The sequence below is a fragment of the Anticarsia gemmatalis genome, chromosome 13, assembly GCF_050436995.1.
Source record: "Anticarsia gemmatalis isolate Benzon Research Colony breed Stoneville strain chromosome 13, ilAntGemm2 primary, whole genome shotgun sequence".
Lineage (NCBI taxonomy): Eukaryota > Metazoa > Arthropoda > Insecta > Lepidoptera > Erebidae > Anticarsia > Anticarsia gemmatalis.
The window spans coordinates 4,557,332-4,573,554 of NC_134757.1; the positions used below are offsets into that span (position 1 = coordinate 4,557,332).

Genomic DNA, 16,223 nt, shown 5'->3' on the forward strand with positions numbered 1-16,223 from the left:
ATGATATAGGAGATATATATTTACCTACCTGCTTAAAAATGTATGCAGGTCAGCAGGTAGAAGTCTGTACGTGTATTGAATTTACAGGGCGATTCCAGGATTACGGGTACACCTAAGTCCCCCATTTAAAAAAATATATAAGTATTTGGGAGGTCTGATATTTAAAGATATTAAAAGTTTGTCTGTCTCCTCAAGATACTATTGGCTCCTTAAAAACAAGAAACAACAACAAAAGGCCTAAGTTCTTAAAACAAGAAGGAAACTTAAATAGATATTTACTTGCTTATTTAATTTTGCAACGAAGCAAATGGTTATATAGCAATATTCATTGTTATTCGTATTACGTATATACGTTATGTATTACTTATTCTGTGCCTAAACTGAGCGATAAGAAAGCAATTAATAAATGGATATTTTGGTATAAATCTTGTAAAATATAGGTACTTACCTTTTTTACAACCCGTCTTCGACCTTGGGCTAAAAACTATCTTCTTGTTAGTTTCATCAAATTCGGTTCAGTTATCTAACAATAACGTGAACACGACTTTCGAATCTATAGTATTGGTAAGTATATAATAATCTATATCAGGGGTTTCCAATCTTTTCATAGTCCGGGACCACTTTTATACTATATATTCTTGTTAGCAGGGACCAGGTTAGTATATTAAAAATAAAGTGTAACAATCGTTAATCGTGCTGAAAGTTTTAAATTTTAAAATCATTCGCGGACCATATTTTGACTTCCACGGACCACTGGTTGGGAACCACTCATCTATATACACTATCTACACACGTAGTCACCCACTGTACATAATGTTTATAAACTATATAAGTAGTAAAGGTAAAAAAATGAAAGTGAACACGCTGTAGCTACACCATCATTTAATTATATGTATAAGCGGTAAAAGCTGAATGAATGATTGTTTTTATGACAAGCTTTTATCCGTGACTTTGTTCGCACCGTACTTATGTATATTTTTATTCACTGTGGAAATATGTGAAGGTACCTACTTCCTTTAACACACTTTCGCTTGAGAAGATCGTTTTTCGGCCGCCTTTTATCTGAGAACTTTTGAGACCTATTAGTTGAACCATTAATTATGGTATGTACATAAGGTGAACAAAAAACCTAACAGAATAATGTAGTTTCGATTATTTGTTCAGCTATTTAGAAGGCTACTTAGTCTACTTACCTAATACTACCATCATTTCATATGTATAGGGTTCCACCAATCATCTAAGTCCTGTATGTAACGATTTACCTACCACGAATTTAAACCATATATAAGGTTTAAATATACACACTAATATTAACTACAATAAACTTAAATATACTTACTTATCCCTGATATCCCGATTTACCCCTGATATGGTGCTAAGGTGATAATACGTATCTGCTATATCGGACATTACAGCTAGGTTCAAATAGTTCTAGCCAGCCAACTCAACGCCACGGTGGGAACAAACAAACGTTTACATTGTAATGAAAGCATGATTTCGACTCACACTTGACCAGTTTTATTACTCGCCTTCATTGTATATTTATGGAGTAAGTATCTATGTACACAGTAGCTACATTCATTACGCATTAGATATATTTATTGAAGTTCAGAATTTATTAGAGTACACACCACCACTAGACATAATCGTTCATAGAGTGCCAGTGAAAGTAACGTCTTTACTATGACGCAAGTTGATGATGTCGCCAACATGGAAAATGCAAATAACACGTTTAACTCAATGTCGCCTCTTATTTGGATACTTAAAGTGTTTTGTATAAATTGTAACGTCAAAGAAAACTCGAAGCGCACTTTCACTGTTGTCAGGAGCTTTTTTACAGTGTTATTACTCGGATGCATCAATTTCACTGGCCTCTACTACAAAATAACTCGAATCTATCTCACCATGGATCTATCAATAAAACTCACAGATAGTGTACAAATAGTATTCGATTTTTGTCAGTACGTTGTTGATGTAAACTTTGTTCTCAATCTTGGGAGACATACTTGCGTACAATATTTTAAACAATACGAGTATATCGATAATGCTCTAAATGTGACATGTTACGCCATGATAAAAACTAAATTGGTTAAACTGATAATATTTTTCTTCATAATTTGGTTTATTAGTTCTACTCTCGATCTCACAGCTTGGGTCATCACATATGGGTGGGTCACTCCACTCTGTCACTCAATAACATATTTGTTTATGTTTATTAAAATGTTGACCACGTTAGATTTGATAGCCCACGTGATACACATTGAAGTTAGACTACGAATAATTGGTGATTTGATGCAAAGCTGCTATTCGTCTTTGGATAATGCCCCCTATTGTATCGCAATAGATTGCATAAATCATAAGAGTTGGTTAAATTCAAACAAAGGAACAAAGACTCATGTCCTTAAATCAAACTTTACGGATAGTAAAGAAATAAAATCACTGGCAAGCTGTTACCTGTTGTTAACTGAACAAGTGTCTTTTATGAACAAAACTTATGGAGTCCGAGTAAGTTCTGTAGAGATAAACTTATCGCAATTATGCAAATCGCTTTGATTTTCACAAATTGGATGACTGTTCAGGCGGGTAGGAGAACCTACATTACCTAGACACTCGTCAGACCAACAGTGCATTCACACTCCTCCCCACAGACGTATCACTTCTTGTAGAGCAACTAAACTTAGACTTTATTTTGTGTCAACTTTCAATATAACGACCACTTGTCGCTTGTTGTTGGAATTTTGCTCAACACATCGAAAAAGATCGTTCAATCCCAGACATTTACTCACTCGCACGGTAGGTAACGCCTACTACAATCACAAACAACAAATAAAAACAATCACTAACAAACAATTTTTTTTTTCAGATTCTATTGACCAGTCTGAGCTTACTTTTTGATATGATTAAAATTACAAACTTAGCTGTGAGAATCATCTTGGGATCTCAGGTATGAATAGTTTCTTACATTACAAAAGATTCACAATCATTTTCAATAATCTTTCAGTGATCTATGATCAGCTGTTTTCAGTAGTTAACATCCCGGATAAGCTATGCGTGAATATGTTAAATAGAAACGAAGTAGGTCTAAAGGTCTTTAGTAAGTAAACAGTGGATAGGTAGGGTATTGAAACCGGCTGTTATGAGAGAGTTGCGACCCGGGACGTGGAGACGTAACTATAATGGCGTTCATTTGTTCAAATCCGTTCCGTCACTAGCATTTTTCTCGGAAGTCCTTTGTTTTTATTTTCTCTTTCCCCACATAGGTACTTAGGGCTTATGTCATAGCTATACCTATGGGCATAGGCTAAAATTAACCGTCAGATATCATTTCCGTATGTAATGATATTAATTCATAGATACGTGCGTATCGATAAGCCATTAATTTAATTATGTTTTTGTCATGAACTCATAAACATTGATACCTACTTACATCATATAGATTTGTTCTTTGTTTTTGTTTAGCGGACTGTATACGGCTCCGGATATTTCCCCACAGTGTCCAGTTTATTTCGAGTGATAACTTGTGCAACGATATTCGTAACTACAGCTAATCAATGTGAATCCGCATATCGGCAGCGAGAGCGCATTGTCAACATTATGGACCATCTACTTATCAACAAAAATCCTGGTAAGGCATCGAGATTTCAATTTCAATGAAATTTAATAACTGCGCCAGACATAAAGCAGCTTTACATTTACACTATGTCAAAATGCAATTTTATCGTGGATATACGGTACAAATACTTGGACGGATAGCTTCGCGTTATCTGGTTTGCCAAACTAAACGGGTGTCTGGTTTGACCTGCTGCCAACAGGTTCAAATCAGGCTGCTTGAATTTGGACAACATATTTTTATGAACAACTTTCTGGCCTAATATCATAATGAACCGCAAACAACCACACCTGCCTCGCACCGTTAAGACTTTTACCCCCGGTTTCTGAGGTACAGTTAGCTGTAGTTTATCTATGCAATAGTATCAAAACTCATACGAAAAAAACGCTATTGAATAGATAAACTACCGCTAAATGTACTCAGAAAGGCTTAGAGGGGCTTAGAGCGTAGCATATGAGAGCGTCATGTCACATTATGTACTTACCAAATTATTATTTGTCTTTTCAGATGACGATTTGCGAACAGCAGTGTCAACGTTTCGTGACTTGATTCAAAATAGAACTATAGATTTTAATATGGCAAACTTTTTTAGCTTAAATTATTCGCTACTCCTATCTCTGACTTCTGTGGTCGTCTCCTATACGATAATATTACTGCAAAGTGTAAATTAAATCCCCTTTTTGGCCAAAATGTTGTTTTACTTTATTTGTATTTGAAATTGAAAAATATTACATATTACTCAGGCATGGCTTACACCTATGTTTCACCATTAATAATGTCAGTTCCATGTAATAGGGGGCAAGCCTAATGCCATTTACCAGACACATTACCGAACCCCTAGGCTACTATTGATTACTTACTTGACTTATATAAATTAGAAAAGATCAATAGTACTTTGGCCCACCAGGGAATCATTAGTCATCAAATTATTTAATTTATTTATATTCCATTGCATGTTTATACTAATTTGAATATTAGATGCGTGATAATAATATTAGGTACGTACATAAATGCTCAAACGTGGTTGAATAAATAATAATAGTGTCGGAAACAGATACAGTGTGAATAAATAAAAAGTAATAGAATTATAAACAATATTGTTTATTGTGGCATACATTGTACAGATGCTTTAGTATATTCAATCATAACAAGTTTCCATATTGTTAAGACCAAAGTAAAATTAATATCACTACTTTGTCATATCTCTGTTACAACATTGCTGATTCATACAACACATTTGTAGCTACTTAGAGACATTTTAAACTTATAACTACTCCTATGCATCAAACTTAACAACAATCAGGTAGTTGAGAGAGTTATAGGCGGCATATAATATTTTTATCCAATGATAGATATTGTCATGGTAACTTACTTTATACATACTTTATATTGTATACCTACTTATAGAAAACAACAGTAAGTGGTAGCTATGTACAATCGGGGAGAGAATCACACATATATTAATTTGTTATGGGTATTAATTGGACCCCTAGATACAAATAGCAGTGATAGAAATACAAGGAATTATTTTCTTTACTATTCCCACATATCCCATGTACCATAGTATCTTTATATTAATTTGAATATTTATTTTCCAACTCTAAAAGCTTCTCTTTGCGATCTACCCCACTGTTGTATCCACCTTTGGAATTAGAAGCAATTAGTCTGTGACATGGCACAATTATTGCTAAAGGATTAGCCCCGCAGGCAGCTCCCACAGCTCTCGAGTGACTTCCTGGCCTTCCCAAGGCCTTTGCAACATCACCGTAAGTTTGCGTAGATCCATATGGAAGTTCCAAAAGTTTATCCCAAACTTCCTGTAAATAAAATATGAACAGTTAATTTCATGAAATCAGAAACAATCTTTTCGAAAATTGGTACATTTGTCACCAGAATAAGTGAAATACATTACGTTTTGAAATTCTGAACCAAATGATTTTATGGGAACTGTGAATTTCTTGAGTTTTCCGTCTAAATAATCATTAAGTTCCTTTTCAAGCAATTTTATTATTTTGTTTTTGTCTTCAACAAATTTGCACGATAATTCTTTTGACAAAGCCTCGAATTTCTTCTCAAGACTTTTGGAATCCTCAAAGGTAACTATGTATAAGTTATCATCATCCGCTGCTGCGAAAGCTTTACCCACAGAGGAGTCAATAGCACAAACATTCACTACTTTGTCCGAGCTTTTGGAAAGTTTTAAAATATTATTTATGATATTTGCAGACATTTTTAAATTATTTGTAACTTTCGTCGGGCGCTAAGAGCTATTTGAACTTAAATAATAAAATTAAAGTAAACTAGCACTTTTGTTGTGATTTTAGTGAACAGACTTTAACTCCCGCTCTTTTAGTTTGTAAATAAAAAAGTGGTTAAAATTGACCAAAACACTCGTAAATAATGCGTGCTCTGTCAGTTACATCGCATATCTTACGAGAGCGAGAGAGAAGAATAAATGGAAGCCATTTATTCTTGACAGTTCAGCTGACACTTAGCATTTGACAGACGTTTCTTGCCTTTATTAAAAAAGAACTACCGTCACCAGTTTGTAAAGTTTTGTTAATTATAAATTATTTGAATCGGACCTTAACTTACGCTATACGTAAGTTTGATAATAAATATTGGTTAAATAAACAAAAATTACTATACCTACACAGTTACTGTATGGGGTGCTATTATTATAGCAATTACTGCTCATTGTTAAAATCTACATGCTGATCAGAGATCACGCGTTACGTTACCTTAGTGCATTCATTTCTATCGGTTTTAGTCGATTTACGGTTTGTTGTACATAAATTACTATTTTATTCCGATATATTAGTAGGGAACTGAATTTTGTGAACACTATAAAATAAGAATTTGACCATTTTTATTGAATTATTAATCGCGTCCATTACCTTTTCTTAACATTTGTTTAATTTTGCTATAAAAAATAAAACATCATAGAAAGAAGTTAACTAACAGCTTTTCTATGTTTCATCATTGATCTCTAAATTATTTTATTACAAATGCAGAAGTCTGTCTACTAAGCTTTCACCGGTAAACCGCAGACTAAATTTGGATGAATTAATTAAAAGCCGATTGTAATAAAATATTATTTATTTTAAAAAAATATTCCAATAATAGTAATCTAAACTATTTAACTTTAACTACAGCTTTTCCTGTGTTTTCTCCTCTTAGAATGCCTACAAGAGCATCTACCATATTATCGAAACCGTGGTATATTTTTTCTTGATACTTTAACTTTCCTTCACGTAACCAACTCAGATTAGCTGTGATGCCTTCATTCCAACGATCTGTCCATCGATTTACAAGAAAACCTTCTATTTTCAATTCTTTCAACACGATTGCTGGTTGAAGTATCGATACTAAAACAATTTAAGTCAGCATTAACCAATCAGATTTAAGTAATAAAAACTTAGTAAGTAAACGCTTTGTAAGTATACGCACCTTTTGGTAATTGTGATTCATTATATGATGATATAGAACCACAAACAGCAACTCTTCCGTATTTGTTCATATAATTGATTATTGTCGAACTTATTTCACCTCCAACCTTTAAACATTAACGATTATAGATATAACATTTACATTAACCATTATACATTGTGTTAAAACCCTTTTACCTACATTATCAAAATAGCAGTCCACCCTGTTGGGACACCCTTCTTTCAAAGCAGCTTTTATATTCACTGTTTTATAATTAAATGCACGATCAAATCCTAGCTCTTTTTCTAGATATTCACATTTTTCATCAGTTCCAGCAAAACCAACCACTCGGCAACCTTAAAAAAAACGATGGCCGTATTTTTAATGTAAAAGAGTGTAGAGAGTACGTGATTATATAGAAAAGTTCGCCTTACCCATTATTTTCCCTATTTGGCCGACGTGCGACCCTACTGCACCAGCTGCTCCCGTGATTACAATTGTTTCTCCTGACTTTGGCTGACATATTTCTTTTAAACCGAAGTAAGCAGTATTACTAAAAATAAAATATCATTAAAATTTCCTGCTATTCCCTGAAAATGTTCAGTGGGTACTTAGAAAATACTTACCCAGGCATACCAAGAACTCCGAGAGCAAGAGAAACAGGATGGGGACTGAAATCGGGTAGCGTCGTAATAGGCAATAAGCCTGCCTTGTTGGAAATATCATCAGGATTACAGATAGTATGTGTACGCCAGCCAAAAGATCCCGTTATATACGTGCCTTCGGTATAACTTTTATTACGGCTTGCGATAATCCTGGAACATTAAGAGTTTAAAATTAAACTTAATTTGAAAGATGCTCTTTACGCCGCGGCTATAGTTAATTGACACTGACTTAGCTACTTGTCCTCCAATCATATCAGTAGGTAATTTATATCCAATCATATATGCTCTCATATATGGATCAACACTGAGATATTCGGCTTCTGCCAATATTTCTGAAATAGGAATCCAAATATTAGTGCATTTATTTTTGGATCTACAAACACGTATGTATATTTAATTTTGTACAAAAGATCACCTCCATCTTTTAAATCCCGAAGTTCCTCCGACACAATTTTAAAGTCAGATTTCTTAGGTTCACCCTGGAAGTACTTGGTTAGTACATACTTTTGAGCCTTTACGTTACTTGAGACTCCCGAGTAAAGCCGCTTCGCAAAATAAAGTCTAGGAGTTATCATAGCCATGTTTAATCTGAAAACATAATTAGGTATTATACCTAGTTATTTATTTTTTATTTATTACTTGACGCCTACTACACTCGACGCCCCGAAAGTTTCGTCATTTAATAAATTAGTTCTATTTTGTAACATTACAAAACTCCAGGTTGTTCTTTAGAATATTATATAGGTACCTACATAATTTTAATAAAAAAGTCAAAAGCACTTTGCCTACCCCGGTAAACGAAACTTCGTGACTATCCGTCGAATACATTACCGCACACTGATCAGTGGCGCTCAGGCTACAGAGGTAGGTAGTTAATACAATTTCAAACCAAAGCATTATTTTTAAAATGAATAAAATTGTAACATTGTTTCAAAAAAAGTCTGATGACGTTTATAGATTATTCGACAATTTCGTCACAATCGACTAAACTAGCGTTGTGCTTATAATTAATCGATAATGTATAAGTGCAAAAAGCTGTCCCACTCTATGGAATATACTTTGCAAATTGCAAGAAATATAAATAAATACATACAAAATGGCCTGCATTTTGTTTGGATTGTGTGTTAAATACAATTACGGTAAACTATGACTAGAAGTTACGTTTGTATGCAATAAAAGGACAAATTAACGTTCAGAAGAATGAAGTGCGGTTGATTTTAGTAAACAATGTTTAGTGTGCGTTGAAATAATTGCGGACATTGCTGAAGAGTTTAAGAATTACACGATATCAATATGACTACAGAACAAAAATTTAATTGTATATTCTGTAAGGACGTTTTCGACAGTAAAGAGGATTTACAAGTACATTTCAGGTAAAATATTATTATTGGTTGATAATATTTAAACATGTGTCAAAGTTTTCATCCTTCATAATATTTTAAGTGTATAATATTGAATTAATGAAAACATTGTAGGAAACATGCTGACCCGAAGTTTAAAAGTAATAGTCGGTTTAACGTCGATCCACAAGTGTCCAAGAAAACTAAAGAAAAGTCAGATATGGTTAGCTGTGACGTGTGTTCGCAAATGTTTCCGACGATATCAAAGGCTATAACTCACAAACACAAGGTGCACCCGGATCACGACGCCAAGTACTTCTGCCCGTGGTGCGGGAAGCTATTCACCATGAAGGTAAGACCTGTCTCTGTCGCCGGTGCTCGGCGTTCCGATGATGACTTGATGAGCGACCTGTGCCCTCCCCCCACTACTCGCTAATTTCTTATCGGCCATATTATTATCATTTATCATCTGACAACATTGTTTTATTGAACCTAAATTGTAATAGCACCCAAAAATTGATATCCTCCTAGCACTATTAAATCCTACTGCTAAAACTGGCACATTATTAGCACACCTTTTTTTTATCTTGCACTGTCCTAGACAGTTTATTAAAAATACTCTTACAGTTTCACTCTGTTGTGTAACAGATTAGGATATTCATGAATTGCAATATTAAGAATAAAACATACTTTGGTACTGCAAAATAGTACAACTGCTGTTTCAGTAAATATGGCCTTGAATGTACTAATGTGAAGATTGGTTATTTCCAGCACCCATACAACATCCACATACAAACAAGCCACGAGAAGCAGGAGCAGATAGAAGATAAGATCTTTCACTGTGACTGCTGTGATGTGGACTTCTTGCTACCTTCAGCTATGGTATATCATAATAAATTCTTTCATCGCCAAGACACAGACATACCAGATGTTGGAATATCAAAGAAATTGAAAGTATACAATCAGGTAACTACGCTTATGATTATGTGTGTAATTTTTAGGATAAATATTAAATTGCTTGAATTCAAATGTAAACTTTATAAGGTCTGTTAAAATAGGGATGCATGCTATGTAGGTCATAATAAACTTAAATAAAATAAAATTTATCTAAACATTGATGGTGGAACCTTTGTGTTAATGGTAATTGGTTATGTATAGAAATTTTATTAAATAAACAGAAAATCCATTGACAGATAATATTACTATAAAAAATGTTGTACAAATTGAACATGATTGTTGAGAAGTAAACTAATTTATTTTAAATAAATTTTCAGGAAATAATACAACTACATTACTGTGCATTTTGTGGAGAAGAATATGAGAATAAAGTGAACCTATTTGTAAGTATAATAGTTGATAAAGTTGCTTTATAAAAATATAGCCAATATACTTATTGTTTTCTAAAATAACATTACATCTTAATAACATATTTTTTTAAACCCAACCCAAAATTAAATGACATTACTGTACCTCATTCTGGGCAAAGGTCTGCTTTCAAAATGAGATGGGGTGCCAGGCCTTGAGTCCACTATCATTCTTACTGGTTAGCAGGACATGGTTTTAAGTAACCCCAAAAAGCTGCATCGTTATGAGCAATATTAATGTTTTACTATTGGCAATTGTACTTGTAGTTATTGTATATATATATTTGTGTTTCTAAATTCACAGAAGCACATAACAGATGATCATAGTGATGAGAATCAGAGTCCGGAGGAAGTGTTGAAGTGTCCCCTGTGCGAAGCCATATTCTATCACCTAGATGCCTATGAGATACATCTCAGTTTTCATTCCACTGAGGACTTGTATAGTGCTCAAAATGATTTGTGAGTATAAGAACATGTCTGATTATACTTGATAATAGTTCAAAGTTTAGTAGCATGCCTAGGAGTAGGCTTGCACCTACACCTATCAAATAAGATTGACATATTATTCCATACTTATATTATAAATGCGAAAGTAACTCTGTCTGTCTGTTACTTTCGCATGGCCTTTAATAAGATATGGCAATTAAATAAGATAAGGCATTTAATAGGATCATGGCCCTTAATAGGTTTTTTGGGAGAATTTTCCTGGTCACCAAACAGTAATAATCTTATGTGTAGAACTTACCATTGCCCATTTGTTTTGTAGTTAAAAAGTTCTTCAACCACACCAAGGTGTGAAAGGGAACTTTACCTCTTTAAGTTACTTCTGCTTCTATATGAAAGCATTATGCAGCCGATATTTTTATGTCAAACTTTGTTACATTTTGACCAAAATTGATTCCAGATTTGCAGAGCTGCTAGATTTTTCTCTGGAGACGGTACCGCCCATGGTAGAGAAAGTTGAAGGCAAAGAAGACTTGGAGGCAGAGTCTCAGTCACAGGATGTGGATGCTGAGACCACTGGGAATGCTCTAGGAATTGTAAGTATTAATATTGTACTTTATTATTGTATGACATAGTAACTTAATCTATCGTCATTAAGGTGTCATACTATAAGAGTTATAAGAAAATAAACCCTTAATTTACCTTTTATTTTAAAATGATTTATTCTCAGTATCTTCACAGCACCTCCACTGGTTTGCTTGGCATATAACCAGGCTTCTACCAGTTTATTACTCCTTTGAATTCCTTTAATATGCATCAATTATTCAGTAGCGTCAGTAGTTTCATATCTATGTTTACTTAATAACACTATATAATATTACAGGAAAAGTTCCTAGAGTTAGCAATGGATCAGGCAGAAGACAGTAACTCGGGGAGAGTTAAAAAAAAGAAACACAAGAAATCAAAGAAGTCTGCTATAACTCTAGATGAATTTCTAAGTATGAACAAAGATGTGTTTGGCGAAGGTTTGGATTTTCAAGGCGTAGAAGAAGTGCCTACGCAAGTCGTCGCAAAACAGTTCAAAACTAGTAAAAAAATAGCTAACACCATTGCATCAGCTGAATTAGAAAAGCTAAAGCAAAAAGGTATTGTCGTAATGAAAGTAGCATCACCACGCCCTAGTAAAGTCAATCAAAAAAGAATTATGAATAAGGCCATACAGAAAAGGGAACTAAAAACCTCAAGTGAGGTGTTGACTAAATTAATGAACCAAAGTAATAATCAAATAAAAATTGTTAAAACGTCTAAGCCAAGTGTTACAAAGAACGAGGACGCAGCAGAGAACGCAACAGAAGAAGAAATGTTAGATCAAGATGTCAATATTTGTGAAAAGGAGGGCAAGGAAGACATAGGTGAAGTTCTAGATAACAAATGTAATGACGAAAAGGATAATGTTTCAAATAAACCTGACGATATGGAAACTGATGGTAACAACAAAGATTTGCCTACGACTAAAACAGATACAATATCGACACCTACAACTAACTTAGCAGAAGTTAGTGATGAAATACCTGATGTGGTTCCTAACGAAACGCATATTGATGATGATATAACTGAAGCAGATACTAGCACATTAAATAGTAGCAATGAAACTGAACAAATTGTGGCACAGTCGGACAAACCGTGTGTTCATGAAGACGAAAAAAAAAGTTCGGAATCAAAAGTACCAGATAGTCAGCTAGTAGAGGCAGTAGAAGACACAAATAATTCGGATGTCGGTGAATCCGACTCTGAAATAGTTGATAAGGACGCTGTAGATACTAATGATATTGATATTGAAGACAGCAACAAACATAGTGATGAAATTGAACCACATAAAGTAAGTCCTGTAGTTAGCTCCTTATCTACTTTAAAACACTTAAGTCATCTTACAGTTAAACCTATTAATAAAAATCCACCACAACTAATAAAAAATAATACAGTATCTAAAACTGAGGATTCTTTAACTTCAAATTATGAAGAACCACTTCAACCGATAAATTCTATAGATGTTGAAAGCTCGGCTAGACCGAAAATAACTGTAGATAAAGACCCAACACTAGATGCTTTGAAAGGTTTGAGCAAAAATATAACTATAAAGTCTTTGACACCTTCCAAAAAGATTGTTGATAATACTGAGTCGGAAAATGAAACAGACACACCCATACAGAAAACAAATAGCAACGTGAAATTAAAAGACGTAACTGCCAACACAAATCTTACGGTAAAGAAAATTAAGGTCGAAAATTCTGAACCGGTTCCTGCTAATAAACCTGTGAAATTTGCAAATAATACTATTAAAAACACTCCCCCACGGAAAATTATTAACAGAACAAATACATCTACGTTAGACATGAAATCAAATAGTAATTGTTCTGAAACAAATGCTAATACTCCAAGTAAAACTAATATTTTACGACACTTGCCAAACATCACAACAAAACCTATTGTTTCTAATAAAAATATGTTACCTAAAATAGTTAAACAAACGAATACATCCAGTAAAATTGTTGAAACATCGCAAAAGATTGAAGAAATTATAGAAATTTCCGACATTGACGACTCTGATGAAGAAGTTGCCAATGATAATCGACCGTCTGAGCCTAAACAAGATACAATAAAATCGATCAACCCTCTTCAAAACCTAAGTAAACACATAACTATTAAATCACTTAATCAATCAGTACAGGCTGAGCCAAAAATCAAAGTTGAAAAGGTTGAAGAACCTGTAGAAAGTAATGATGATGACGCTCCTCATCTTGATGCTCAGGATTCTGATGAAGATATCATTTCAAACATAAAACCATGTAGTCAAAAGCTATCGAGTAGGAATATTGCCTTTAAAAATGCTTTAAAAAATCTAGGTAAAAATATAACAGTGAAATCAAGAACATCGTCTCCCTCACAATCAGTTAAATCTCAAGACAACACTTCACAAGATTCTAATGCTGGTAAATACGATTCTGCGGACGAATCAGACTCGGAGATAGGTAAAGTTAAAATAACAGAAATTGACGCCAACAATTGTGATGATGATGACGAGGAACATAATGACAATTGTGACGCGGAACCTGTCGATATTGAGCCAGTCGTGGAATCACCGCATGACTCTGCCAGCGACAACGACGAACCAGATAACGATGTGTTAGACTTTGAAACTAGAATTCAAGCTACGGCAGTTCAAAGGACCAACCAAGAAATAACCAATAATAAGAATACTATATGCTTGAATAATTTAAAGAATATAAGCAAAAGCTTAACAATCAAGTCATTAAACTCTGCCTCTTCTGATAAAATAGATAAATGTAAATCCCAGTCAAACGATAATCTAGAAGTTACGAAGAATCAGGGTAAACAGATGACTAAGGAATCTCCCGTCAGAAACGCTCCTACCATTAAGAACTTTCAAAAACTAGGAAAAGTTGTCGATCACTCGGCAAATGAATCCACGAACCAGAAAGTAAGTGTTAATAAAGAAGTAACTGTAAAAACGTTTCAGACTAAGACTGTCATACAAGAAATTACAACAACTGTTACGAAAACCATTAAAACGGTTAACCAGACTGTGAAGCAAGAAGTGAGACATAGCAATCATGGAAATATTCCTGTACTGCCGCAAAAAGTGCTCGGCATGAGGCCGGGCACATCGAAAAATCTTCAAGGTGTAGTGATCCGACACGCGACACCGTTGCCATGTAAACCAAACAATGTAGTGTCGCAAATTAGGCCTATTGGTACCGTCGTCAGGCCTTCCAAACAAATTGTTCCTATTAGGCCAGGTTTAAATGTAACGCGACCTCCAAGATTGCCGAGCATAAAAACTAACTTGCCAAAATCTAGTCCAAATAAACAGCCTATAGGGAAGCCGCTAAAATTCTCTCCCCTTGCTATGTCTTCATCTATAGCAAAAAGACCGAATACAGAAGAAGGTCCATTTAGCTGTTTTAAGAAACCTAAGGAGTCGTTGATACCTGTGTCAGACGTTCCGTCATTCGGTGGTGATTCTACGGTTCAAGTCAGTGCGGCCTCGCACTCTAGTACCAACTACACAAGTACTTCCAAAATAATAAAAGGAAATTCCGTTGTTACCGCGACGCAGACCAAATCTGAAGTAACGTCAGTGCAACAGATGAATAGACTTGGTAATTCAGTTGGTATAAAAGTAAAGAATGCTCAATTCAAACAAACACAAGTTCAGGAAAGCAGTGAATCTAATTCTATGAAAAGGACTACTTTAGAAGCCATAGAAAAGTTGCAAAAACAGGGTCTGCTAGTAAAAAAACCTCGTTTCGAAGTAAATGATAATAGTGACACTGAACAGCCTGAAAATAATGTAGATTATAGTTCAACAGAAGAACAAGAAGAAGCATGATAATTTCAATAAAACAGTAGGCTTAATGTTGACTGATTCGGTTAGAGTAAAATTCAAGCACAAAAAGCCAAGTCCTAGGGATTATAATTTTGTACATTCTTAGTATTTTTTTTTTTATCAATTGTAACATCGTTTGTATACAGTCACTGTATATTGTATTTATTTTCATAAGTAGTAAGTAATAAAAATGATTTTGTGTTGTAAATATTTACAAATATGATATAAAAATGATATAAGAGTATCTCCTGCTTTTCATTGTAATTATACATTTCGTTTCAATAGATTACTCCTGTTTTTGTAGAGCTCATGTACATACAAACCACATAAAGAAATAAAGAGTGAGTTACTTGCCTTATGACATATGTAGGTATAATAAGTAGAATATATTTTGGTCTAGCCAATAGCCATCGGGGATACCTCTACTACGCTACTAAAATAAAATGTTTCTTTGGCTGTGGGAAGTCCAATGTTTTTTACCATATCACCCAGTAACTATAGCGCTTGTCGTCTACCCTACCTTTCTAGGGTGACTGTGTAAACCACAGATAAAACTAGAAAGTAACATATGAAGATAAAAAATAAGTGGTCCAAAAATATTTAAAACCAAGTCAATAGATTCTACTACTTATTTAAAGTTAAGTTAATAATGTTCAACCCTCTATATTGTGTAAAAAGATTTCTTGTTAGTAAACAATATATATTCCATTTCGATAAACAAAAATTAATAATGAATAGTATGAGTGGAAGTAATGAAAATGTGTTCCCTATAATCCCCGGGACATCTAGTATGTTAGAAATAGTCACTTAACCCCGATTTCTGAGTTAGCGGTAGTTTATTTATTCAATAGCCTTTTTTATACGAGATTAAACGCTATTGAATAGATAAACTACTGCTACGAAACCGGGGGTTCGTAACTATTATTAATATTGATGATTGGTGATCCAAGTGACAGGGTTAAT

The 16,223-nt window shown here is 34.1% G+C and overlaps 4 protein-coding genes across 6 annotated transcripts; 2 read left to right on the forward strand and 2 right to left on the reverse strand.

Annotated features, from left to right (window-relative positions):
- The first annotated feature begins 1,710 nt into the window (after window positions 1–1,710).
- On the forward strand, window positions 1,711–4,281 carry LOC142977909 (uncharacterized). Its single transcript, XM_076122038.1, has 4 exons — window positions 1,711–2,505; window positions 2,864–2,944; window positions 3,460–3,625; window positions 4,118–4,281. Exons 1-4 carry the CDS (start codon window positions 1,711–1,713, stop codon window positions 4,279–4,281), a joined length of 1,206 nt encoding a protein of 401 aa, XP_075978153.1.
- Window positions 4,282–4,702: 421 nt separating this feature from the next.
- Window positions 4,703–6,101, reverse strand: agt (O-6-alkylguanine-DNA alkyltransferase). Its single transcript, XM_076121782.1, has 2 exons — window positions 5,523–6,101; window positions 4,703–5,427 (listed from the first exon to the last, which is right to left on the reverse strand). Exons 1-2 carry the CDS (start codon window positions 5,838–5,840, stop codon window positions 5,185–5,187), a joined length of 561 nt encoding a protein of 186 aa, XP_075977897.1. The 5' UTR covers window positions 5,841–6,101; the 3' UTR covers window positions 4,703–5,184.
- A 589-nt stretch (window positions 6,102–6,690) lies between these two features.
- On the reverse strand, window positions 6,691–9,488 carry LOC142977941 (prostaglandin reductase 1-like). Of its 3 annotated transcripts, none has more exons than XM_076122076.1 (8): window positions 9,325–9,488; window positions 8,120–8,292; window positions 7,934–8,036; window positions 7,666–7,854; window positions 7,474–7,592; window positions 7,241–7,395; window positions 7,061–7,166; window positions 6,691–6,978 (listed from the first exon to the last, which is right to left on the reverse strand). In XM_076122076.1, exons 2-8 carry the CDS (start codon window positions 8,283–8,285, stop codon window positions 6,746–6,748), a joined length of 1,071 nt encoding a protein of 356 aa, XP_075978191.1. In that variant the 5' UTR covers window positions 8,286–8,292; window positions 9,325–9,488; the 3' UTR covers window positions 6,691–6,745. The 3 variants fall into 3 exon arrangements, with proteins under 3 accessions (XP_075978191.1, XP_075978193.1, XP_075978192.1); XM_076122078.1 differs by lacking the exon at window positions 9,325–9,488 and adding an exon at window positions 8,494–8,631; XM_076122077.1 differs by lacking the exon at window positions 9,325–9,488 and adding an exon at window positions 8,457–8,559.
- LOC142977938 (uncharacterized) lies at window positions 8,779–15,504 on the forward strand. Its single transcript, XM_076122072.1, has 7 exons — window positions 8,779–9,077; window positions 9,180–9,396; window positions 9,816–10,010; window positions 10,319–10,384; window positions 10,713–10,867; window positions 11,313–11,448; window positions 11,736–15,504. Exons 1-7 carry the CDS (start codon window positions 8,998–9,000, stop codon window positions 15,261–15,263), a joined length of 4,377 nt encoding a protein of 1,458 aa, XP_075978187.1. The 5' UTR covers window positions 8,779–8,997; the 3' UTR covers window positions 15,264–15,504.
- Window positions 15,505–16,223: the final 719 nt, after the last annotated feature.